We start from the raw sequence: 26,705 nt of genomic DNA, 5'->3' as shown, positions 1-26,705 counted from the left end.
ACATGAGAACAAACAGTGGCTCTTTATCAAGAGTACCTACTGTGAACGCCAGTCTCTGCTCTCAGGCAGAATGCTTCTCCTATACATTTTCTCTGAGACTTTTTTTTTTTAAATCCTTTTAGTACTAAGCATTTTCAGTTTCTCTAGCAAGTGGAGATTCTTTGACTGAAATGACTGGGAAAAAATATGATTACTAAAAAAGCTGAAGAGACTCAAATTAGAAAGGTTGCTTAAACTCTAAGGGAAATTGTCCTTATAAACAAATGTTTTTATGCTGACTGTCAAGCAGCTGTTAGACATCCTAAATTTATATGAGCAGGAAAGGCTTTCTAAAGTAGCTCCATGATCTAAGTCACAAGTGTCCCACTGAAATAAAAAGGACTTGTCCTCTTTATTATCTTAGCATAAGATAGACAGGAGTTTAAGCCAATCTTCCACCAATTCTGGGGAAAAAAAAAAAAGGAAAAAAACCTGACAACTGTACTTCCAGTGATTGCACTTTTATTTCCTTGGAACCATGTTAGTGTTTCTTTGTTTAAAATTCACAGTACAAAAACACATCATATCTGAAAAGGCAAACTCATACTATCCAAGTGCACTACAGATGCTCTGTTCATTACTCTACTCTGTGTATTCTTTAAAACTATTCATGCTTTTCTGAACTGTAAGAAGCAGTAAGGTCACCCAGAAAACAAAGCTCTTGTAAACAGGTTCTTCAGCAGGAAGAATTCCACTTGTTTTCTTTACTCCTTTCTTATGAAGTTTCTGAAGTGTATATACACGTTAATTGCAGTGTCAACAAAAATGTGCTTTATATTTCTTAGCTGCTTACTTTAGTAAGACTTTTTCAAAGCAAATTATCAATATTTGTTTTTTAAAAATCTATATGGCATACAATCTCTGTAGAACTGTAAAATGGTTCACACTTTCATTATGAACAGGAGCTCTGAGCAAGTCTTTGATGAAATATAAACCAATTCTTCTAAATGGTTTCCAGATAATAAGTACTTTCTGGACAATATTTAGAAGTAGTTATACTGTTGCATGTCTGTAGGTTCGAAACAACTTGTTTGTAGTCCGTATTTTGCTTCTCATAATAGAATTTTAGCAATATTTAATTTTAATGAAAGTAATAAACCAGCATTAGTTGGTAGGACACAAGTAATTTAATCTTGAATACAACAGTAACAAATACACAAATATATCTACCTAAGATTTGGTTTTACCTTTTCATCTACCTCATCTGGAATATCATCATTAATGTGTCGGACAACCAAATTATAGGGTTCCTCTTCCATTGTCTCTTCATCTGATTTCTGTTCCTCCTCCAAAGCCCATTTGGAACGTTTGGTTCCTGTACGGGAGACAGGAAAATGTTCTGCATCTAAATCGTCAGGGATGCTGCCAAAATTAGCTTCTGCTACACACTTATGGCACAGTCTGTAGCGTCTTGTTCCTTGCTGAACAACACATCCCGTTAGGTCAGTTACGTGACGCTTGCACTTTCTGCAGATCAGTTTGCCGGCTTGATGTATCTAGAGAGATTTAAAATTTGAAAATGTCAGTGTTCACCCAAAAGCAGATTTATTTTTTTAATCTATTTTTTTTTTTTAGAAAAAGGAAATTCATTGCATCATTCTAAAAAATGAAATTAAGAACATAATTTGCCAATTCAAATAATAAATGATTAAAGTTGATGTGTGGCTAGGAAGCTTTTCTGGTGTTAATTCTGGAAATGCCTGAGCAGCTGGTACCAGTGAGATCTTGGGTTTATTTTCCAGGCTGACTCTGAGTGAAGCGGCGTACCGTTTGGAAGTGGTTACGTAAGTGCTCCAGTCGGGTGAACCTTTTCCCACACGCTTCGCACGGGTACGGGCGCTCCCCCGTGTGACACCGAAGGTGTCGCTTCAGGTCCGCTCGGCGTTTCACCGTGTGCGTACAGAAGGGGCATTTGAATCGCATCCGAGGCAGGTCATCTGTTAGAGAAACACAGGTAAAATATCAAATATCAGTACTCTTTCTTTATGTAGTAGTTTATTTTTCAGCTTAAAAAAGCAGCAGTTTTTCCTCTGGTCTATCACTAAACAGGAAAAATATAATCCCAAAATATAATCCCCCAAACCCAATATTTCTTATTGAATGTGTTAAACGAGCATTTGATAGTGTATTGTTTCTTACTCAGGGTATTTTTTAGACATATGGATGATCATAAATACACAGCTGTAATATACAGTCATCATATCTGCATCTTCTGTCAGCTAATAGTTCATAGCTTTGACATTTATAACCTCCAACATCTTGAAGTTATGCAATTATAATAAAATACAGGTACATTAGTTTCCAAAGGAACGCACGTTAAGAGTATACCATCAACTTTTATTCCACCATCTCAGGCACATGCTGTCAGTCCATCAAGAGCTGAGATGCTTTATGGAGTGTGGCCAAACACTCGTGAAGTTTGGGCTGGTTTGGACCTGAGGGGAAATGCAGCATCCTGCCAGTGACAGGAGCTGCTCTGGTGAAGGACTTAGCTTGGATTTAGGTGGAATGCCTCTATCCCTGCCACATGTTCGGGACGTTACAGGACAGCTTCAGTCCTTCGGGTCCCCAAGTCATTTACAGCTCTTGAGGCTTCACTAAACTCCACTGGGGTCCAAATAATCTGGCCTGTATTCTTTTACCTTTACAGAATACCTGAGCCAAGCTCTCTGATTCTAATTCTCACGCCCTGTTCCGGCCTCAAAGTCTCTCATTCTGTTAGGCACTATAATTGAGTAGATCATGAAAATAATCTGCAAGTCTAGGCATCATTTGGTTTTCATGCAGCCATACAAATTCTCACCAAAAGATCATCTGAATTCTTCCAAATAAAGACAAACTTTGCAAAACCATACATATTTTTTACCTTCGTTCCAACTACTCATTACACCTAAAATTGTGGGCATTGAGGTGTACAGTTCCTCTGCTTTTAATTCCATGAACTCAGAAGTTCTTGAAAGTTCTTGTTCTAGCTGGGCAACAGACCACCTCTTCGGTATCACTTCTGATTCATGATTATATCCGTAATCATCATGATCAACATCGTTCTCAGCATCAAATTCAACCTCCTCTCTAGCCCGAGAGACGTGGCTGGAATCCGACGCGCCGCAGCCTCCGCTGGCGCGTTCAGCTCTGTTCGATTTACACTGCACGAAATCACGGGGCTGTGACAGCCCGAGGTGCTTTCGGCGCTTTCTCGTGGAGCCCTGTTTTCTGCCTCTTTTTGACAGCTGTGTTTCTGCCCGCTGAAGAATCACCTGTGAGGACAGGTAGCTGCTGTAACTACTCCAGGAATTTTCGTTCACCGCATTAGCCTTCTCATCCGGGACCGCACAGGAACGCCTTGGGTTGCTCTTTGCTTTCCTTCTTGACCGATAAAGAGCTGGCCGGGCAGGTTCACTGTTTGTACTTTTGGCCGAAAGGCTGAGGTAGTGATCCTTTTCCTTTTCATTAATATCCAGTGAGGACTTAATGAATGTCTTACAGACATTAAGAATATCTGTCATCTGCAGATAGCTAGCAGCTGACATTACTTCGATAACATTTTGACCGGTTAAAGACAATATGCCCGAATACACGAAGTCCAGGATAACCATAAATGTCTCTGGAGAGAAGACCTCAAAAGTCGCTGTCGTCGGCTGACTCGTCTCCTTTGAGCTCTGCGAAAGGAGCATTTTGAAATAGCCGCTGCTGGCAAACAGCACATTGCGATGTGCCTTAAAGACCTTTCCCTCCACCAGGATATTGCAGTCACAGAACAAGTCTTGCTTCCGCTGTTCGTTGAGCTGCTCTAGGAGGTGAAACTGATGGGAAGAAATCTCCATTCCCCTCGGGGACTAACAGGAAGGTTTGCTGTGAAGTAAAAAAAAACAAGTAGAACCGTGACAATCTAAACCAATGTTGCTGAATCCTATTTTAAAGAGATGAGCTCTATTTTTAAAAACATGAACATCGTGCATGTTACCACACTCCCACTGTATCTCCAAACTCCCTGCAGCCCCTGCCCCGCGTGGTAACACGAGAGAAGAAACTTATCAACTCTAGCAGAGGTGGAAGGATGCCTCAGCAGGGCTACAGCCTATCCGGAAAAAAGTAGGATTGCATCGACGAAGATGCGAACGGCTCACGGACTGAGAAAAAGAACGTGGCCCCTGCGCCGCGGGGAGGGCACGGCTGGCGACGGGTCCCTGCCCTGAGCCCCGCAGCGCCGGGCACAGCCCCTGCCGGAGCGCGGCGGGACCGCACAGCGCCGGCGGCCGCAGCCCTCCCGGCCCGGGCTCCCCCGCCATTGGCGGACGCCGCCGTCACTCACCCGCACGCCCGTCCGAATTGGTCGCTCCACCACGGGCAGCCCGGGACGCCCGACGGCGCCGGACCCGCCCGCCAAACCGCGGAGGCGCCTCCCGGCCTCGCCGCCCGCCGCCCCCGCTGTAGGGACCGCAGCGCCGGCGCCCGCCACCGCTCCGCCCGCCTGCGCGCTCCCCTCCGCTCCGCTGGGCCGGGCCGGGCCGGGCCGTGCGTGCAGCCCGGAGCCGCCCGCGTTAGCGCAGCCCCGGCTGCCGCTCCGCCGGCTCCGCGGGAGCTCCCCGCCACGCTGCCGCCGCCCGCTGCCGGGCGCCCGGCGTGGCCCGAGCCGCTCCCGGCCCAGCCGCCCGCAGCCTCCCCGCGCTGGCAGCGCCCCAGCCGCCCCCTGCGCGGCCCCTCTCGCCGCGCACCCGCCGCCCGCTCCCGCCGCCCGCTCCCGCGCAGCCCCTTTGTTGCCGCGCCCCGGGCTGCAAATGGCGCCCGCGTAGGTCTCTGCCCAGCGCTCCGCAGCCCCAGCACCGATCGGCCCCGGGGGGCAGCTGCCGGCGGGCCGGGGCACACGGACCCCGCCGCCCGCGGAGACCGCGGAGCCCGCTCGTAGCCGCCTTCAGCCCCGACGCCCGGTCCGACCCGTCGGTGCACAGCACAACCGGCACTTACCGGCTGGGTGCTGCGGGCGGTGGATGCGGGATCCCCGGCCCCGCGTCGGGGCTCGCGGTGGCTGAAGGCGACGCGCTGGTCCCGCAGCCCCGAGCCCTGGAAGCCCGAACGTGAGAGAAACAAAAGGTATTTGCTGACGTGGGCGTTGGACAGAGACGCCCGAGGGCTGGGGACACAATTAAAGGGGCAACGCACCGACTGCGGGCGCAGCCCAGCGGCTGCCTCCGCCTGGTCGCCCTGCGCTCGGGGCTGCTCGCCGCTCCCCACACCCACACCCCACGGACAATGCGTTGCTATTGTTAAAGGCCAGTCTCGGTATCTTTGTATGTGGAAGGAAGATGCCACCTAAATGGGAAATATCTGTACTTCTGTAGCGTCGGATGTATTACATTAGTCTGTATAGCAGCGTTTTTATAACAGGGAACTTTTGTATTCAAACAATGGAGATGATAGATAATCCTAAACCGAAGTACTGCAAGTGGGAGTGCAATACGACAGATTGTCCTTTTTTTCCCCGTCTGTGTGGAAAAGGAAAATCAAATCAGGATGCCCGTTAGAAGACAAAACGCTTTCAAACTTGTTCCTCGAGATGACTTGAATAATTTGGAGAAGGAACCACCGCAGCTCCTCTGGTACAGTCGCTCCTCAAAGCAGGCTCAGAACATGGTAAAAGCACAGTTCCCATTTGCACAGTGAAGTGTCAGGTTGGTGCATGGCGGAGAACTTCGTTAGTGTTTAATTTAGTACAACAGCTAAGCCGACATATGGAAATCTTTTTCCTGCCACTCCTCCCAGTTTTTCCTTACAATTTTTTTTTGTTCTGTGTTCCTGCTGTCTTTAAAAATTCTTGATGCACCAAATAAGACGCCTCTCTGCATTTCGAGAGTTAAATACGAGGAAAGGTTATGCTAACTCCAACGTGGGAGGTTTTTTAAGTTAAATAATATAGAAAATATTTCTTAACTAAATAGTATTATAAGCTTTTCTTAGTAGTTTATCCATTACTCAACAGACATACAGACTTATACCTAATGGGAAAAGTACACTGAAAGTCTAGAGGCAAGGACTGGATGATTTTAAGATCCTTTTCTTCAAAACTCAACCTTTTGGTCAGAATTAGAAACATTTTCTTCTATTTCATTCTCATACATGTTGCCTTCTAACTAATAGTAACCTTCTAACTGACCTTCCTGAGATGTTACAGAAAAATCAAGCAGCAAGTGTTGGCATGTCTGTACTAGAATATGGAACAGCTCTTACAATTCTGCTGTACTTACTCATGTAGAAAAAATAAAAGGAATACAGAATTAACTACTGGGACTCTTTTTGGTTGATAATTACCTTGCAGATGGTTAGAAGTCCCCAGTGTCAGCTTGACCAGATCACATAGATATTGGCCTCAGCAGTCCACTGAAGTAGTTCCTTATGAATTTGTAAATCATTAAATAAACCCTAAACACATGGGCTTAATTCCACTCTGACCACTGCTATCTTTAGCCTCAAGGCTTTGATTAAAATATAATTTTTAAAAGCCTTTTTTTTAGGATAAATTCAACTAAACAAGTTTAGTTTAGCTGTAATCCTCGCCTAACGCAACTCTCGACTCCACTAGCCCTCAGCAGTTAAGGTTTTAGATGGACATTTACATATAGCATTGTTATGCTGACAGATGCTAATAACTGTCAGAGGGGGATCCTGAGAGCTGGGCACAGTCATTGACTCAGCTGCAGCCAGATGGTAGGTCAGGCGTTTTTTAGCTAAATCAAGGTCCATTTCAATAATAAACGGGGCTGAAGATATAGTGCTATTTATTAGCCCCTGTGTAGGCTATCTGAAGTTCAAAGCCAAGTATTTCTGCAGACTTAAGAGACCAAAATATAAGAAAGGTAGACACTGGCATGGCTAGGTAATAGGATAACCTCTGACAGTGACCAGATGCTTCAGGGAAGAAATGTAGTATATCCATAATAATTTTTTATCTAACTGAGATTTTTTTTTTTCTAAGTTATCATCAAAAAATTGAGAGAGGTCCCAAATCCTGGAGAATGGAGTATTTCTTCTGAAGAGCCAGGAGTAAAGGAAGGATGATACATGTAGCAGTGTCAGTCCTCTGCTAGAGATCTGTGGGCTTACAGATATTTGCAAAGCTCACACTAAATCAGTATTTTTGCCTTTTTTTTTTTCATCTCAGTTCTTTAGAACTGGAATGGAATATATACTAAACGGTTGGAACGGGAGATTCATTCTGAGGTGGTTTTTGGGGGTCTGATTTTTGTTTTAATTTTGAAAAAAAAACCCAACAGCTGAAGCTTTACAATAAGAACAAGTGTCATTTTTGGGGATAGTAAATACAGAATTTTACATAATTTAATGGAAAACAACAAAATGGGCTATGATGTGAAGGAGAAAAACTAATCAACTATCACACAAGTCACAGGTTTATGTGGCAGGTAGGATTCTGTAAGAAATATCTGAAAAGGGGGAAACAGTTTTTTAACTCAGTGTTTCAGCCTTTGAAAGGAAGGCAAGATAGCTGCCAGAAAATAAGGGTAGTTAAAGGTGAGACACTAAACAGAGGATGAGGAATTTATATCTTCACTCTTGACCATGATAAACACAAGCCAAGCAAAAAGAGGCAGGCCAGCCCCAAGATCAGATCAAGATCAGATCAGCTATGGCTTTGCCTAGTCAAGTCCTGAACACTTTGAAGGACAACCATCTCTGAGGCTGCTTTCTGAACAGCCTGTTCCAATGCTGCACTACAACTCAAGCCTCTCAGAGTGTGATTTGGGTGTAGAGAGGCAGGACACAACCAATCTGAATGGCTCAATATTAGCAGAATTCAGTACAGTTCTATCTATCTCTAGCATTTAAAGATAAAAACAGGTGTCCCACTTGTGACCTGGCAAAGTTCAAAAAGCAACACATTCAAATCAGTTATTGTTAAGTAAATTAAATTCTGTGGGAACAATCCTATATGGCCTTTGCTTTCCTCCTTCAAAAGAACTAAAATGTTACTTTGCTAATGAGTGGTGTGTGATCCTAACAGGAGCATGAAGACAGTCATCAGAGGTGATGCAAGGAGACGAACAGAAAACAAACAAACAGGATTACTTTCATTTAGAGAAAAACACGCAAAATATATGACTGGCTATGTAAAATGAAGGGCGTAGAAAATATAAGGCACTTAACATTTATCTCGTCTTGCAATACAAAAATAAGGGAAGAACAACTGAAATTAAGGCAACAAATGTAAAAATGGTAAACCTCTTCAAAATACAAAACATAATTGACCTGTGGGAATCGCAGTCTTGAGCTAAAACTCCATGCTTCATAAGATACATTTAACAATGACTACAGATATCTAGTTATGCTACTGAGAATAACAATAATGTATAAAAACAGTAAAACCCCTTGTTTGTCAGGCAGATCAACAATTAATCTGCCTGTATTTAAAAAGTAAATGTCTTCATATGGATGGATTGTTCCATTTGCCCATTATAGCCACTTCATATCTTTTTCTGAAGCATCTGGTCCTCAGTATCCTTAGATTTATGGTATCTAGATTTGAGTATGGATCCAAAAATCCCTTTGCTTCTAAAAATGCCCCCAAGTGTACAGAAACACTTAATAATAGTCTCACCTTTACAGTTGGCAGTTAAGATTTCAGGCCTAGAGTGACACTTTATTTTCCCCTCCCCTTAATCCATCCCCAAACGCACACACAGACTAACCCCAGCCACTCTGGATTCTGGGACAGCAGGCACCGACACCTCGAATTTATTGCATATACTGTAAAGGGAAACGGGAAAATCTATTAAATTTGATTTCAGCAAGCATTTTCTCTTGCAATTTCATTGAAGTTATTCCATATTCTTGTCTATATTTCTTTGTTCTATATTTGATTTAGTTACGGTTGCTCAGGAATATTTCTTAGCCGTTTAATAACACGCATTTTAGGAGTAATACGCTCCAAGAAATCAACCAGCTGTTTTCACATCAAGTCCAGTTTGTGGACTGCTGACCAAAGTGTAACAGAAAATCGAGGCAAGTGTTAAGTCGTTTGGAAAAACATGTTTTCATATGGGTCATCAGAAAGTTTTATAAGTTCCCCCCTTCCGCCCCCCTCCCCAAGTCTAAGCCAATAGGTGATAATTTTTGTAGGAGCAATAAAATACCACTTTTCATCTCAGTAGAACACACAAGCAGGCTGCTTCTTGACAGCCCTGTGTGTCTGAGGGGAAGGGCACTTAACTTCTACACTGGGAACTCAGTACGAAGTGCTCAAGCTGCCATTTGAGAGACCCACGGGGTGGCCATCTGCAGCCTGGAATGAAAATGCTGCACCCTCTGGTAATGACGATACTAATAAGGCTATACAGGTTTTACACAAATAAAAATAAAATAGTGACTTTGTAGCTGTCCCTGGGAAAGAGATTATATAGTATATATATGGGATTGTTCTGTAATTAATCCCGGGTTTCAGCCAAACATGCTTACAAAGTTGTAAAAAAGAAAAAAAAAAACTTTTCTAAGCCTATACCCATTGAGTTCAATGACCACAGGATGAAGACTGAATTAATACTCAGGTCTGTCCAAGAAAATGCAGAGTAAAAGCACCCCAGGAGCATGCTTCCGCTCCTCTCCTGTTTGCCGTGCTGGTTAAAATAAACTCACTAAGTAACAAAACCAAGTGGCTTATTTTGTTACAGAAGTAAACTTTCTTCACCATTAGTCATCTCATCTCTTGTAGTCTAATTGTAGGTAGAATTACACAAATATGTCTAGAACTTCCAGTTCATCTTGTTCTCGCTGGCATACAGTACAGACTGGAAAAGGTTAAAGTACCTTCTCGTGGTGACTGAATGACTTTGGGAATATATAAACTGATAATGACTCCATCTTAAAACTCATCGGTTTAAATTGAGTACAGGTCAATACAAACAAGAGTAGGCAATGGTTTCAGATGGAAAATCTCTTCGGTTCCATTTCTAATGATATAGTATATATACTGTACAAATGGTTCTGCCACTGTTACTGGCAAATAAAACAGGGGACAGAGAGAGAAAACAACACCTAAAGTAACCTTGTATGGACCGTTTCCTTCACGTTGGTGTGGAGAAGCAGACACTGCCATTGGCAATGCTGGGGATGCAGGGCTACCAGTCACGTCAGTCTGGCACTTTTGAGAGGTTTTTTAAAAAAAAAAAAAAGTGTATTTTACTAATGCTTATTAAAACATAGCCCAGTCTGAGTTCCCAATTTTCAGAATGAATAAAACATCTACTGGCATCAACTACTGATCCATATTTGTTATCATTTTCTCTCTGATGTGTTGACTAGGACTAGTATTCATGTGTTTATTTTCTTGTAAAGAAACAGGTCTTGAATGAATGGTCTGCTAAAGATTCTCCTTATTCTAATAAATTTTACAAGAAAGTGCTTTTCCAGACGAACGTGCTAAAACATTTTTATATGCTTTTTCTCAGTTAGCTGCCTTTTTTCCTTATCATAATACGAAGGCTTCAGGAATTTTCGTGGAAGATTATCTTCATTTCTGAATACTGGAGAGGTTTTCTTTATATTCTGGTGTGTGGGGTATTTATACTTTGTTTATCACCAGATGATATTACATATAAAACCCACGTCTCTACAAGTTTAAAAAGTGGGCAATTTACAGTGCTGTGTGACTTTTCTGTTGTTTTAAAGTATTTAGACCCCACTCCCTTGAAAGAGCTTTTGAGAAGTGACCCATTGTCTACTATAAAAAGTACTTCAGTTTCCTTGTTCATCCATTATTTCACTGAAGGATGGATTATTTCTAAGGAAGCAAAGTAGGGGTATATTCTGATAACAAAACTCAGAATGGAGTCGATGGCGTGTCCATAAATACATGCAAATCTGGACCTGTTCAAGAGAAACCAGTGTGTCTCTGTACGGTAACAACGGGCTGGTGGAGGGCTTATGGTCAAGACAGTACGTTCTCCCTCTTACACGGAATTCCTAATTCTTGTCTTGCAGCTACCTAATAGTTGGTTTTACTTCCTTTTCATCCGCTTCATCCTCACTGTCATCAACTTGCTGAATGACCAAGTCGGTTGACCCATCCTCCACAATCTCCACATCAGATCTGTTGTCTTCCCCATAGTGCCACCTGGAATCCTTATCCCCATCTTGTGGAAATTCAAGGGGTGCTTCAGCCTCCAAGTCAATGCGAATACTGTCTATGCCAGCTTCAGCCAAACACTCGTTACACAGTCTGTAACGTCTTGTCCCCTCTTGGACCACTTGTCCTGTTAGCTCAGTCACGTGGCGTTTACACTTTCTGCAGATAGGCTTACAAGCCTGATGAATCTGGGGAAATCGAAATGAATAGATTTGATAATGTATCCACAAAGAAGTGGGTTTTAAGATGACAAAAAGTAGGGCTGGAGTAGCATCAAATGGGAGCGCTACCTCATTTCGAGAGACAGTCATCAAACGTTAAAAATGAAACAATCACGGGCGCTGTAATTGCTCACTTAAGCTCTATTACGGGACTTGCACAGAGCAGTACCTTTGCAAGCCACCAATTAACAAAGAAATTCATCCCCTTTTATACAAATTATGCTTCAAACCGACTTTAAGAAAACCAGATTAATTTTCCATTACCTCTTCTTTTACGGGAGTCAAGATATCAACCAGATACACTTGTACTGTGTTTAATTATGCTGAGACAGATTCACACATTAAACAAATCATGCAGTTACTAAAAATACATACTGTTCGAAAATGGCTACTTAGGTGATCTAGCCTGCTAAATCTTTTCCCACATGCCTCACAAGGGTAAGGGCGCTCTCCCGTGTGACAGCGAAGGTGACGCTTTAGGTCCGCTTTTCTTTTCACCACGTGAGTGCAGAATGGGCACTTGAACCTCATCCTGGGCAGATCATCTGTTAGAAAATAATGTGATTCAAGAAATTAAAGTCATAACATGTCTAGTCATGTCATCCTCTAGGAAAAGGCATTCTATGAGCAGAACAGCAAATCATTTTTATTAAACAAAAATATTATCATAGGTCTTTTCAAGCACAAGGATCTCGTGTTTTCCTGTAAATTACACAGGAGTGCAACACAGGAAAAGGAGTGGACTGTTAGCTGTATTAAAATGAGCTTAAAAATATCCCAAAAGATCACGACTTCGGTTTGCAACATGAAGCTGTAGCGACACTAAAGATTATGTATTTTGATAGGCTAGTTTTAATAAACCAGGTACTTCAATCATTAACAATTATTAAAAAATAAAGAGTTAAACTTTCCAAACTTACACTGCTGGACAATACAGACGTCTTTTGGGCAACTGTGTGGCTGCTCTGTAAAGTACATTTTCTCACGGCCAGAACAGACGACTGTGCACCTACAACGTTAAAGCTCTTACCTTCAGCCCAGCTTCCCATGACACCCAGAATCGTGGGCATGCTCCCGTACTGCTCATCTCCTTTTGAAGACTTGGATTTACTAGAAGAACGGGGTGATTCGTGCTCCTGCTGTGACACAGCCAAGCTCCTCGGTATCACGTCAGACCCTTGGCCGTACTGGTATCCCACGTGAGGAGATTCAACTTCTGGGTCAATCTGAACTTGTTCCTCAGACGGAGCGATGTGGCCAGCGGGCTCAGCAGCCCTGTCCTCCAGTTTGCTTGATTTATAGTGAGGGATGTCAGAAGGTTGCTGCAGTCCCAGGTGCCGGGATTTCTTTACGGAATCCTGCCGTTGCTCGTGTTTGGACAGCTGCTGCTGGGCATTTCTTTGAGAAGGCGGATAGTAGCTGAAATTGCTCCAAGCGTTTCCACCCACCATACATGTCCCTTGGTCTGGACTTAAATGCGAACGCGGGGGGCTGCTTTCTGCCCTCCAGCCAGCGTTGTACAAGCAGGATCGGTCCACGCCGTTCGAACTGACATCTTTGTCTGACAGACTGAAGTAGCGATCCTTCTCCTTCTCACTGATGTCCAGCGATGACTTAATGAACGTTTTACACACGCTGATCACATCGGTCATCTGCAGATAGCTAGCGGCCGACATGACTTCGATGACATTCTGACCCGTGAGAGACAGTTTGCCTGAATACACAAAATCTAGAATAACTGTAAATGTGTCAGGAGAAAATGCCTGGAAAGTCGCTGTCGTCGGCTGACTCGTCTCCTTCGAGCTCTGCGAAAGGAGCATTTTGAAATAGCCGCTGCTGGCAAACAGCACATTGCGATGTGCCTTAAAGACCTTTCCCTCCACCAGGATATTGCAGTCACAGAACAAGTCTTGCCTGCGCTGCTCATTTAGTTGCTGCAAGAGGTGAAACTGGTGAGAAGAAATCTCCATTCCAGAGAAGGTGAAATGAAACGTCGCTCTAAAAAAGAAAGAAAATAATTAAGACTCTTGACTTCCGTGTCGTGCAACTCAGCCAACTGTCAGACCCAATTTTACAGTCATCTTTACAAATAATCTCATTTATTTAAATCTATAAATATATTTAAATTACAACCATACATTGTATTTGCAAGAAGAGTGATGAAAAAGCCGGATCACTACAGGTTATTTGGCAGAGACGTGGGTGCTCCAGCTAGGAGCATCTCCGTCCTCGGGATGCAGGACACGATGGGTGCGCCTCGCTGGCGGCCGCGCAGCCTTCGGACACTCTCCAACGAGACGAGGAGCCCTCCAGCAGCTGCGGCTGCGACCGCGTCCGTGCCTGGAGCCGACGTTACCGCACGGCCCCGCTCCGCCCGGGCTCAAACCCTCCCCGCCGAAGGGACCAGAACGGGGACTCGGCGGCACAGCGCCGGCGGCCGCAGCCCTCCCGGCCCGGGCTCCCCCGCCATTGGCGGACGCCGCCGTCACTCACCCGCACGCCCGTCCGAATTGGTCGCTCCACCACGGGCAGCCCGGGACGCCCGACGGCGCCGGACCCGCCCGCCAAACCGCGGAGGCGCCTCCCGGCCTCGCCGCCCGCCGCCCCCGCTGTAGAGACCGCAGCGCCGGCGCCCGCCACCGCTCCGCCCGCCTGCGCGCTCCCCTCCGCTCCGCCGGGCCGGGCCGTGCGTGCAGCCCGGAGCCGCCCGCGTTAGCGCAGCCCCGGCTGCCGCTCCGCCGGCTCCGCGGGAGCTCCCCGCCACGCTGCCGCCGCCCGCTGCCGGGCGCCCGGCGTGGCCCGAGCCGCTCCCGGCCCAGCCGCCCGCAGCCTCCCCGCGCTGGCAGCGCCCAGCCGCCCCCTGCGCGGCCCCTCTCGCCGCGCACCCGCCGCCCGCTCCCGCCGCCCGCTCCCGCGCAGCCCCTTTGTTGCCGCGCCCCGGGCTGCAAATGGCGCCCGCGTAGGTCTCTGCCCAGCGCTCCGCAGCCCCAGCACCGATCGGCCCCGAGGGGCAGCTGCCGGCGGGCCGGGGCACACGGACCCCGGCGCCCTCGGACACCGCGGAGCCCGGGGCCGTCCCTGGCCGCCCCTCGCAGCAGGGCTCGCTCCGCGGCCGTTTCCGCCCCCCAAACCCCGACGCCCTGTCTGGCCTGCCGGAGCCGCCGCTTACCGGCTGGGTGCTGCGGCCGGCTGCCGCGGAGCCGGGAGGAGCGGGCGGTGGATGCGGGGTCCCCGGCCCCGCGTCGGGGCTCGCGGTGGCTGAAGGCGACGCGCTGGTCCCGCAGCCCCGAGCCCTGGAAGCCCGAACGTGAGAGAAACAAAAGGTATTTGCTGACGTGGGCGTTGGACAGAGACGCCCGAGGGCTGGGGACACAATTAAAGGGGCAACGCACCGACTGCGGGCGCAGCCCAGCGGCTGCCTCCGCCTGGTCGCCCTGCGCTCGGGGCTGCTCGCCGCTCCCCACACCCACACGCTGCCCGGGAGGGGATGCGATGCCCCAGATGCTTCCTTCTCACACCTTTGTGTATAGCAGGGGTCTTGATGACCCAAATCCTTCTTTAACGCGCCCGCAGCTTCCTCAAAAGATGTAATATCTTTTTTTCCCCCCCCTCTTCCTAGCTGTTATCTTCTGAAGAAAACATGTCTGAGATCCTAGGACCTGAACCTCTCACCTTCTCTCACTCGAAGTTTGGTATCTTTCTCCTTCTCCTTGCCACCAGGGTATTTTCTGTGCTCTTGACACCCCATTTATTTCTCATAAATACTTGTTTTCCTGTGGGAGCCATTCTGCCTATAACTGTATCCTTTGTGTCCTTTTTAGCCTTCCCTCCATAAACTTAAGACATTCCATCTTGAAACAATTTACGTTCATTTCCCCCCTATAGCAAAATGGGACAGACATCGAAAGACCCTTTCCTCTGATAGTTAGAAACATTCTCCCAGTATATCATATACATTTATTCATATTCAATTTATATCCATTTATATTGTAACAATATTTTTCACCAGCTTAATCCCCCCCTTTTTAATAATCATCCCTAGTTTTGTAGATGCCGTCTCCTTTCAAATGCAGGCCACACTTTTAAAAATCTTTCATGAGACCCATTCTGCTTGTGTAAGACTCCACTCTGTACCTGACCAGCTTAAATTAATCATTCTTGAACATGAAAGCGATTGGAATTTACACAGTATTTCACATCAATCTTTTCAGTCCACTGGGCAATGGTGTTAATTATCAACTGAAAACATTTCAATCTGATGTACCTGCAACTGACCAGCCTTTTCCAGCCATGTCACTTTGCTGCTCCATAGTCATCCTCTGATCAGTGTCACCTGCAAATTTCATGTAATATCTTGCTTTTACATCAAAGTCTAACGAGTGTATTAGCAGAACTGATTCCCAAGTCAGCCCAGCAGACTTTGTCCTCGACGTTCCTGTTTCAGGGTAAGGCAACACAACCCCAGCACCCAGCTTCTCACAGCTCCTACCGTTAATTAATACTGCACATCTGCATGTTGAATACTGTATGCAGCTCCAGGGTCACTCATTTCCTTCAGAGAGGGAAAAGAGAAATGATAAAAGTCTGGGAGAGCTTTGTACAGACATCTGTAGAGTGAGAGATGTCCAAACTAGGGAAAAAAATGAAGCAGGTGAGAGAAATGGAAATTATAAAATCATGAGAGGCTCAATAGGGACTGATTGTTCACTGCTTATTCCAGCGTAAGAGGAAGGTGAGAGCAAACGAAGCTGGTGGGTGGCAGGGTCAGAGCAAGCAAGAGGATGCGGTTCTGTGCCTGGCACGTAGCTGGGTGCTGGAACCGCCTGCTACAGGCTGCGGATGCGAAACATTTGAGACTGGTGTAGCCCTGTAACAGACACGGTCATGAGAGACTTGAGAGCTACGTATAGAAATGTCCTGTGCCTCCAGAAGTCCCCAGGTCACAAATTGTAGGGGACTGGAAGAGGATTCATGTAAAAATATTGCTTGTTGTATTCATCCATAGAGCAACTGATTTGGACTCAAAAGCCTCGAGTTGGGGAATTTCATAGAATTTAGTTTATTGCCAACTAACATAAACTTACAATTACCGATTCCGTTACTGAGAAATAAAGACAACAAACAACTAAACAGTCACTTAGATTGTTTAATATAAACCAGAAAATTTATTTGCAGTATCGGGTTTTAATACCACTTGAATTCATTCCTCTACAGCTTGATGTTGCCTGTCAATTCAACTAAGTAGCACCTCTTCTTATAGAACACATATAACATTCTACATATTTTTTTCAGATCCATGCCCAACTTATTTCATCTGCTGAAGCCTTCCTTTTGAAAAGAACTGTTTGTAGGTATGTGCTCTGTTTGACTTAGCTGACTCTTCAGGTAATTGGTACTTGTGTATCAGAGAGTGCTCTGCTTGGTGGTTTGTATCAATATTAATAGGACCTCAAGGGTTCTCCATTGGCTAGGAACAGGTAACAGCATTTAAAAAGCAGGAAAAAATGCAGTGGTATCTAGAGTAGCTTCATTAGAATTTTTAAAGACGTTGCAAGTGTTTTACTCAGAATACTTCAGAAACCTTGCCCAGGAGTCTGCTTGCTGCAGCTCGGAACGGCCATGGAACGGGCTTTGGTTTTGTCACACACGGGGACTGATTTTGTCCTGTTTTGCACAACAACACGTTACAAACAATCCACAGACTCTAGAAATGTATTTCGTTGTTTAATCTAGTCCTTTGTTCTGTAATTTCTAAAATTTAGAGTTAACTGTTTCTAGCCAAGAAAGTTCCACTTGAAGTTGAGATGTTGTTTGGAGAGTTTATCCAGTGGGAATAAATTTGGCAACTACGCAGAGGAGGAGCTTCTCACAGCAACAGGAGTGCTGCAAAGCAAGACTAATAGTCTGCTTTTCAGAGAACAATTTACAAATTAGTTTTGAAAAATGACATTGTTAGTGCTGATACAAAAATTATTCACATAAATTTTGCATTGTTTTGTTTGGGTTTTGGTAACTAAATATAATGAACAGTAACAACAGTTACAAGATTTCAGTTTTCCTTAAAATAAATGTTTCTGAAAAATCACAGGCTTCAGTTACGGTATATTTTCTGACTTTAAATACATTATGATATTTCTTGCCAAAGAAACCTCAAGAGAGTATACAGAACAATCGAAGTACCACAGTTCAAAGACTGACATGCATTGATTCACAAGATTAATTTGCTGGATGCAATGGATTTTTCCCAAATGTATGAGTAATATGCATTTACCAAGGGTTTTATTTTAAATTTTGAAAATATAAGTAAAACTGCATATAACCTTGGGCTAAAGCAACACGATTTCTTTTCTTTTTCTACCAGTGAAGAAATAGCGGCCGTTTTTTTCCACTGCATCAGAAACGTACCATACTTGGGGAAGTAATTAGTTGCCTTTTTTTTTTGCGCTGGATCTAAAAATGCATTTAATGAGAAAATGTGAACAGCAGGAATTTTAATCCATGCTCTTGCAAAAAATTGTTGCTTTTAAACTAGTGTTATACCTCTTAAAGGAAAAGTAATTTTCTGATAACATTTTGTTTGTTTAAAAGCTTTTGAGAAACACTGTGTGACATAAAAATATGTAATTTTTAGTAGTCATAGATGAGTTGCTGATCATTCCATGTCAGGAAACTTTGCAGTGTTACAGGACCTAACACCTGGAGGAATACAAAGTATGCAAGATAAGACCATATCCCCGTCATAATGAAAGAGCTTTTTAATTTACGTTGTCTTCTAGTACCAATACAAATGGTTGTTCAGCCTCCAGGTCACCAGGAGATCCCTTCATTTTTGAAAATGAAAAGGAAATCATAATACACTGTCCTAAATATCCAATATCATTCAGAATTATCTAGAAAGAGTATTTGGGAGTCTGTTCCCCCCGCCCGCCCCCAACCCACACACATTTTAGTGTAGGCATTTGACAGCGTTTTCTTCTAGCTGGGATCCATGACCGCTTCCCAGTTGCATGGAATTTTATTTTATCCAGCATGAAAAATGAAAAGCTTTAAAAAGAGTTTAAAAAGTTAAGATGATTATAAAACTACAAAAACTGATAAGGAAACAAAGTCAATGTTAATAATATAAAAGATTTTCTAAAAAAAAAACCCCAGTTAGCTGGGTTTTAAGCTGACAGCATCCTTTTAATCCTTTCTTACCAAGAATCTGATTCTTGCTTGCAAACTGTCACCAGAACTGGATATATTCATTTTTAATTCCCAAAAATTGAAATGTGAGCCTTAATCTAGACACTCCCACGTTTACTCAGTCAACTTTTGAACAGTAAAAAAATCAAAGCAACCCTCTCAGAGAGTTTTATTTTCTAGACAATCAAAAAGCTCCAGAATGCTCCAAGATCCACAAATATTGTTAAGTCACTTCTACAAATAAGGTTCGGTTTATAAGAGTTTGTCATTTCAACTAAAGGACTTCAGTTATGAAACGGCCTTACAAAACATCAGTAAATTAAATGACCACATTTGGAAGATTTACAAGGTCTTGCACCAAGAGGTTAAACACGCTACGAATACCAGTGCAGCATGTATTCCTTTAGTGAAATACAGTGCAATTATGTGCAAAAGTACGTTAAAACGTATACTCCTAAACAAAGTCAACGGTGTAGAGCTAAGACTTTAAGATATGTAGTCTGCATAGCCTTTAAAAACCTTTGAGAAAGAGATTATATTAGAAATAACTTCCCTAAAAACATTTTTTTTGAGTCTTCATTGAGCACCATATGAATATTTTTAAAACAGCTACATCATTTTCTCAAAGCTTGTAGAGGCTGGATCTACAACGGAAGATTTCAGGAAAAACATCGAAAAACTAAGTGGAAAGCACAGCAAACAGATTTACATGAACATCTGGTCACAAGAATGTGGATAAACTACATCCTCTTCTAAATACAGAGGCTGAAGGACTCCATTGAAAACGAAGCGGCACAAAGTGACAGATCAACAGGAAACATCGATTTTGGTGGCCACGTTCAACCTGGAATGTGGACGGCGTCCCCCCCACCCGCACCCCTTCCCCAGCGCGACACAACCCTGAACACAGCTCCATTCTCTATGCACAAGACGCACAAGAACAATCTCTAAGACCAACGAAAGCAGGTTGAAGTAAGATCGCTGAAGGTCTCTGCAGTCATTCCTGCAGCTCTTACTACACACGGACTTCGCAAGGGTTCGTTTTCCCTGCTCTGAATGTCTTCACAGGTTCAGAGCTCGCTAGCCCGCACCTCAGCACGGCTCAGCAGTGTGAGAAGCTAAATCTTGTGACAGTTTAATTGTGGCGCACACAATTAGCCAGAACCACGCTCAGCTGATACTCCTTATCGAACGGCCCCTACCAATATTTACAACGAGGTGGCACCTTCATGCTAGAATGACCAGGAATTGGGATGCCTGGTCACTAAATACCATTTTGGATTCCTATTTACATTCTTACTCCACTCTCATTATCAAGTTCGTCTCCTAACAAACACAGATATAGTGTCTCTTTTTCAGGTGTTCTCACACACAGAAGTTCTTCCTTTATCAGATAAGCAGATACAAAAAAAATACCCTCTGATGTTGGATGGACTCAACAAAAATAGAGTAGTAGCCCAAAAGACTAGCCCAGGTGTGCTGGAGGTGGCGTTTTCAAACGTGCTGGCATGATCTACAAGCCCCCATTTTGCTCAGACTTTCAGAAGTGCTACGGACCCAAAACCACAGCAGGATTTTCACAGGAGCTCAGCTCCAAATCTGGCATCTACGTGACTTGTCTCTTTGATGGTCTTAATTTAGATGACTAAAACAGGGGCTATAAAGCCCTGAATTTTTCAAAGAAGTGACTTATTTTAAAAGCAGCTTGTTTCTCCTTTCCTCATCCTACATGATCTGGCAATGAATTCTTAACTGCGTTTGTGACATCAGGATCTCCTCTCACAAGTAAATTGCGACATCCCTGTAGGACTACTGTTTCACTGTAGGATGTAGCACAGAGAGAAGCTGAATTGTTTGCATTCAGTATGTAAAATAAAAACACAAGATATGGAAAAAAAAACCCTGGTTAAATCAGAGGAATTTTTGTTTTTAGGTTCCATCCAATGTTTGCCAAGTGTAAAGTCTTTACAGTAAAAACCTCAAGGATCACTGTCTTGTTAAGTGGGAGGAACTGCTCATTCTTTATCAGCCACATCTATCTACAGGCTTCTGATCCAGCACTACTCCAGCTAGAAAGACTCATATACAATTTGCCTTTTCATGAAACACTTAACAACATAATCAAGAAGCATTAACAGTCTTATTTCACAGTATATTTCAGTTTTGTCTCTTCATTAGGAAACAGCAGGTAACCCATAAGCAAAGAGGCTTTCTGTTTCTGTGCGTTTTCTTCTAAAGCTTCCCAGCTTGATTTTTGATAGCTTATATCAACTTGGTACTGGAAAGGTAAAAAAACTCACCTCCTTTGAAAGCCAACCTCTATCTATCCCAGCAAAGAAACATGAGGTCCACACTGAAGTTTTTTTTTAAAAAAACAGTACTTGAATAAATTCACACAACAATATAAACTGTGAGAAGAATCACCAAAGACTAAAAGAAAATATAGTAAAAGAGAAAGAAAAGGATTTGCATACAAAGAGGCTGGTAAAAATTTCTGAGATTTCCTACCCAATTGCTTCAAAAAAGGGTGTTCAGAGCTCTTTTATATGCATAGCTCAGATATTCATATTTAGCCACTCCTCAGCTGTGAACCTGGTGATTTAACTTACCAAAATCAGACTTCCCAAGTAACCCCGTTGACAGCTTTTAACTTCTACTGTAGAAAGCTGAAGAGAATTGGGCAGTTCGTTTAGTCTAAACTGAGACACCAGGGCTCTAGACACCGTAATGTGTGCTTAAAGGTTCTTAAGCTGAGACTACTAATGTCTAAATGACATTAAAGACACATCTGAAGATCTGTAGTCCGAGCTCTCGAGAGAGGAAGATGCAGTAAAAACAATTCAGAAAGAGAAGCTTGTTCTCTAAATACCTGCAGTTAAGGACATGTGAAATATGTTTATTCTGTCTATGCTTTCAGCAGCAGCATATTTTTGTTATCCAGGTTTATCTGCCCTGTTTTCCAGGTCAAATCCAGTCTAAGCAAACACTTAAGGTTTACAATTTAGATAATACTGTCCTAATGCAGAAGGATCACAACTTAGTTTAGAAAAGTCCAAGGTAATGGATGAAAACTACATTTCTTTTAACGTAATCTTCAGAGAGAAGATGGTGCCCCCTTCAGATCAGGGACTAAGGACCTTGACAGCATTATTTGAAGAAACCTGTTATCAAAACAACACAGAGATGTTCCACCTGCAAAATCAAAAGTAGGAGGCAGACACACCACTGGAAATTGCTCAAGTACAACCTCTGTGAACCCCAGACAGAAGATTCTTCACAGATTTCTGGTGCACAGCACTGAAAACTTAAAAGTATTAAAAATCCCAATTCTCCCCACTCTTCTATTAAAAAAGGGAATAATAAAAAACAGCACAGTCTCACTAAATGGATAAATACACAGTTTGCTGTTGCAGACCGACCACTGTCAGGGAGACACTTCAGATCCTCCCGCTCTCACTGCTACATAAGTGTTTCTCGGTCCGATAAGCTCCTGTGGATTTCCTGCTTGTCATCACCATCAGCATCATCATCATCAGCTGGATCATTTTCCTCTCCAGACTCCACATATATGGGCCAATCATTATCGGCATCACCTTTCTCTTGGCCTTCTGATGAAGGTTCCATTAGGCTGAGGTTAATGGGCATCGAGTCCTCGTGGGTAGTGGTCACGCAGGTGCAGCTGTCGCACAAGCCAAAGCGGCGTAATCCTTGAGACAGGCTGCTGGTGAACGTTCTCCTGCAGCCTTTACAGATGATGGGCTTGTTGGATCGATGCACCTGAAGTTAAAAATAAAACACTGTGGTAAAAAAGGCAATCTGCCTTCCTGCTTTAGCTCTTTCTGGGGTGCTCGTTTGCATATATTCCTAGAACAGAAAAACATCTACACTTAAGCTAAAGGGCAGGTGATCCCATCACATTTCCAGTGACAAAGATCTGGGGCTACATAAGTGCTAATGAACCAAGTATCAGTGGCTTAAACTTATTACTAGAAAAGCTTAACTCATGTTGGCAACCATCATTTTGTCCAACATATTTTGGGAAATACAATTGGGAAACACCAAAAACTTTTAAAACTTTCCTGGTAAGATGCAATCTTTCAAACTTACACTTAAAGCATGACTCCGAAGGTGCTCCTGCCGAGTGAAACGTTTCCCACACGTCTCACAGGGGTAGGGTCTCTCGCCCGTGTGAGAGCGAATGTGCCGTTTTAGGATTCCTTTCTGTTTAGCCGTGTAGGGACAGAACGGACATTTGTGAAGCTTGATGGGCACAACTAACACATCACCTTTGGGGAGAAAAACACAACGCGTTAGATTAGGCAGTTCACCACCGTTAGCTACACTGGCTTCTTATCCTCCTTGCTGCAAATCTGAGTCAAGGTAATCACACTTTCCCCTCTCTGGGTATTTGGCTTACCTGGAATTTCTGCAGGGTGCAATTTCAGGAGACATTCATGCAGCTGCAGATGATCAAGTCCCTTGAAAATCAGCCTGCCTCTGCTTATGCAGCTGATACTCAAAGGGAGTTGGCTCACAACAGAAAAACAAATTAATTTTATTTTAAGAAGCCATTTAATTAAGTGCCAAAAATTTGCTTTTAGTGCAGTGGGGTCTCTGCACTATCTCAGCCGTAGAAAGTCTCCTACTTCCTTTTTTTTTTAAGATACCATTAAACAGCATTAGAAACTAAAACCTTTAACACAAATTACAGGTAGAAGTAGCACAATATTTCCCAAGTGCTTTTACAAAGTGCATAAATTTAGATGTGGGGAACCCATCTGAAAATACAAATGCTTGTTTCTACTGCCCTTCACTTCAGCCTTTCTGTTGGTGATAACAAGATGAAGGACTCCAATACATTTGCTGATGATATTTTACTTTTCCTAAAATCAAACTATATGCACACAAGCAGTATGCAATTTTGGAAGTCAGATGCAAAAGGAGAGAATTAAATTTGAAGATCACATTTTGCAGAAACAGGGGTATTGCCACGTTTTTTAGTATCAGCCCATACACGAGCTTCATTTCCACCATAAAGGTTGGGATATACTAAAAGATTACATTTCCTTGTTTCAGGAACTGTTTCAGGCAAGTGTTTTCATATCAAGCCTTGAGCTCTTTAACAGCTACACCAAAGTTGGGGCTGTAGAACATTCCTCCTACTAACATTTGTCCAACCCAGTCTTAAAAAAAAAGGAGTGTCCAATATTAACGTGTGGCTATCAAGTGAAATTCATCTCACCCAATTTTGGACCTTCACAAAGCACTGCTAATCCCTGCTGGATATTTAGAGCTGCGTGTAAAAAGAGAAAAGCAGTTCTTAGACATTCCTTGCTTCCAGGCTCTCTAGAGGTGCCTGTCTACCCTCCATCAGCTGTAGAGGGGACAAGGATGACTGGAACAGATGTGGACACTTGAAAATAAGTGGCATTTATCTCATTGGGCAGCCCAAAGGCACAATAGAGACTCTCTTTTATCTGGACTTTGTATTTCTCATTCCTGGCGTCTTGTGCAAATGCCAAGATAGCAGGAGCACTAAAAGCTGAGAAGAGATACTTCCATTCTACTAAATGCTTACGGTGTTGTTTTAGCAGAGAGACACAACTAATGCAAGGTTTGGGTTTTTTCCCCCCACTCCTATTTAAAGCACCTCTACCATTAACATTTCTAATACTTTGTCTTAACACCTGCTGTTCTCTATCAAATTCTAGAAGCATCTCCCTTTTAATGATTCATTAACAGGCTGAAGATTTAAAAAGAAAAAGCGAAGTTTGTGTTTTAGATGCTCTTGCCTTGCTACATGTCACAAACCACAGGCATGATCTGGTGCCAGCACTCTGTGCTGGTAACTTCAGTCTTTTGGTGACTAAGACTGGATTTGTGGTTCTATCAGATTCCTTACTTTAAAGGAGTGAGAGATAATATTGGGTTTAGTGGCTTTAAGATCACACATGCATGCTTGAGCTGAAAATGACGTGAAGGTAAGCTTGCTATCTAGAGTAGAATATTCAGTGAAAGATTTCCCCTCTGTTGCCCACACCATTATTGCATTTGTCACATCCTCAACAGCTACGGCACCTGCAGCCTTTGTCAGAGCCGCCTCCCATCTTCGTAAGGCTGTTTGGACGAGGCAAGTTGTGCACCAACATTACCATAAGCAGATAAAATGCCCAAATCCTTACTGTCCACTTGAGGAGAAATGTATATGGACATAAACAGCTGCTTCTCCAGGTCCCTGACACTCTGCTAGGAGACATTCCCACCAGCAGGAGACATCCCAGCTGGCGCTGGGCTTGGCAAAGCAGCGGAACCTCAGGTGGGCAGCAGCTGAAAAGTGAGTCTGCCTCTAGAGGTAAAAGTTAAGTCTCATCTTTATGCAATACCACAGAGTTTAAAGCTTTCAGTGCTCCTAAAGAATTTCTGCATCTCACTCAGTATTGAATAAAACTGATTTCTGCCCTTTTGAAGTTCAGACTATCATCCAGCAACCGATGCGCTGGCGGGAGCTCCAGTGGAATAAGCTACTTCTGCTCTGTCAGGTTCTACAGCAGATCCCTCTTGTGGCAGCTCAACTTGTCTTTCTGATTACTCTTTATAACACTAACAATATGAGAGGAAGATTCATTTTAAAAATTCACCTGCCATTCAACAAGGTCCCAAATGAGAGTGTTTATTAAAGCAGTACCACCAACACCAAGCTCCAGCATCTGTTTCAAAGAGACTGTAAAAGCTGTTAGAAATACTTACCTCCCGAGTGCTGCACTGAATAAATGAGTACAGCTTTCTTTTGAAGTCCAGAACAATAGTTTATTTTGCTATGGCATAATATTCAGCAATATATTCCTCAACAAGAACAAGAGTAACAACGGAAGACGCACAACTAAGCCGTTTCCTCCTCAGTTATACAGACTAGGCCCCCCCCAGAGTCCTCTCACCTGTGTCCTCACCATACCAGTCGCTGTGAATGTCCATCATGGAACTCATGGCTACCCCTGCATCCTCTGGCCTACCCTCAAAGCCCCGGACAAAGTGATGAACCACATCGTCCTTTCTCTGAGCTGAGCTGTTGCGCAACAGGGCCTCTAGGAATTGTTTCATATGATAGTTATTGCAGGCCAGGTCCATCGCCTGCCCGCCGTGCAGCCCCTCTTCCATCTGCTCGAGGGACAACGGAGTCGGATACTGCGGCAGCCGTTCACCCACTTCTACCTCTACTTCATCCGAGTCAAACTCTACTTTGGGTTCCACCCCCTTGGGCAGCGAAGAATTAACGTCGTCCGGAGAGTCGCTGCTGACTGGGTCTCTGACCACAAGCTCCAGGGGATGGCAGCTGCTGCACTCACCACACGGAGGGTCTCTCTGGCAATCCGAAATCCTTTCCTTTTCCTGCAGGGAAGAGACAGAGGCAGAGCACTGGCTCTTGGAGCTGTACGAGGTGCCCTCTCTCGCAGAACTACCGCTCCCACTATCAGCCTGATAGAAAGCAGCTTCTCGCTCTATTTTCCTGCAAATATCTAACGACGACCTTATGTACGTTTTGCAGAAGTTGACCACATCGGTCATCTGCAAATAGCTAGCCGCAGACATCACCTCAATAACATTCTCCCCGCAGAGATCTAGCTTCCCGGAATAAAGGAAATCTAGGATGATGGAGAAGGCCTCCGAGGTGACAATGTCCAGAGAGGCGGTGCTGTGGCGTCCGCTGTCTTGGATGTAGTGGATCAGCAGGGCTCGGAAATAGCCGCTGTTGGCGAATAAAATGTTTTTGTGCGCTTTGAAGATCCTCCCCTCCACGATGATGCTGCAGTCGCAGAAGAAGTCCCGCTTGCGCTGCTCGTTGAGCTCCCCCAGGAGCTTGGTGTAGTACGACTGCATCTCCATGGCTCCCGCCGCCGCTCGCTGCACACCCAACGAGAAGGCACCGTCAGCCGCAGGGCTCCCGCCAGCTTCCCCCCGCCCCGCAGCCGCTGGTAACTTCTAGAGACCGGGAGAGGCCGCGCCACCTCCCCGCAGACCCCCCCGGCCCTTCCCTGCCGCCGCTGCGACGAGGCTCTTCCCACCCGGTACCTGGCGCCCGCCGCCGCCGCTCCCGCCCGCCCCGCTGGGAGGAGGAGGAAGTGACGTCACGG

At 44.4% G+C, this 26,705-nt stretch overlaps 3 protein-coding genes across 4 annotated transcripts; all 3 read right to left on the bottom strand.

The window, feature by feature from the left end:
- Positions 1-484: 484 nt before the first annotated feature.
- LOC137673109 (zinc finger and BTB domain-containing protein 8A-like) lies at positions 485-5,094 on the bottom strand. The gene is made up of 4 exons (XM_068417680.1): positions 5,005-5,094; positions 2,906-3,891; positions 1,807-1,976; positions 485-1,535 (listed from the first exon to the last, which is right to left on the bottom strand). Exons 2-4 carry the CDS (start codon positions 3,861-3,863, stop codon positions 1,206-1,208), a joined length of 1,458 nt encoding a protein of 485 aa, XP_068273781.1. The 5' UTR covers positions 3,864-3,891; positions 5,005-5,094; the 3' UTR covers positions 485-1,205.
- A 4,242-nt stretch (positions 5,095-9,336) lies between these two features.
- Positions 9,337-14,697, bottom strand: ZBTB8A (zinc finger and BTB domain containing 8A). Its single transcript, XM_068417686.1, has 4 exons — positions 14,561-14,697; positions 12,422-13,389; positions 11,767-11,936; positions 9,337-11,358 (listed from the first exon to the last, which is right to left on the bottom strand). Exons 2-4 carry the CDS (start codon positions 13,359-13,361, stop codon positions 11,026-11,028), a joined length of 1,443 nt encoding a protein of 480 aa, XP_068273787.1. The 5' UTR covers positions 13,362-13,389; positions 14,561-14,697; the 3' UTR covers positions 9,337-11,025.
- A 6,378-nt stretch (positions 14,698-21,075) lies between these two features.
- On the bottom strand, positions 21,076-26,667 carry ZBTB8B (zinc finger and BTB domain containing 8B). Of its 2 annotated transcripts, XM_068417685.1 has the most exons (5): positions 26,644-26,667; positions 26,167-26,475; positions 25,512-25,962; positions 22,684-22,862; positions 21,076-22,353 (listed from the first exon to the last, which is right to left on the bottom strand). In XM_068417685.1, the coding sequence occupies exons 2-5, from the start codon at positions 26,455-26,457 to the stop codon at positions 22,036-22,038; spliced, it is 1,239 nt and encodes a 412-aa protein (XP_068273786.1). In that variant the 5' UTR covers positions 26,458-26,475; positions 26,644-26,667; the 3' UTR covers positions 21,076-22,035. The 2 variants fall into 2 exon arrangements, with proteins under 2 accessions (XP_068273786.1, XP_068273784.1); XM_068417683.1 differs by having other exon boundaries at positions 25,512-26,475.
- Positions 26,668-26,705: the final 38 nt, after the last annotated feature.

The sequence above is a fragment of the Nyctibius grandis genome, chromosome 24, assembly GCF_013368605.1.
Source record: "Nyctibius grandis isolate bNycGra1 chromosome 24, bNycGra1.pri, whole genome shotgun sequence".
NCBI lineage: Eukaryota > Metazoa > Chordata > Aves > Nyctibiiformes > Nyctibiidae > Nyctibius > Nyctibius grandis.
This window is presented reverse-complemented; position numbering and strand designations above follow the sequence as displayed.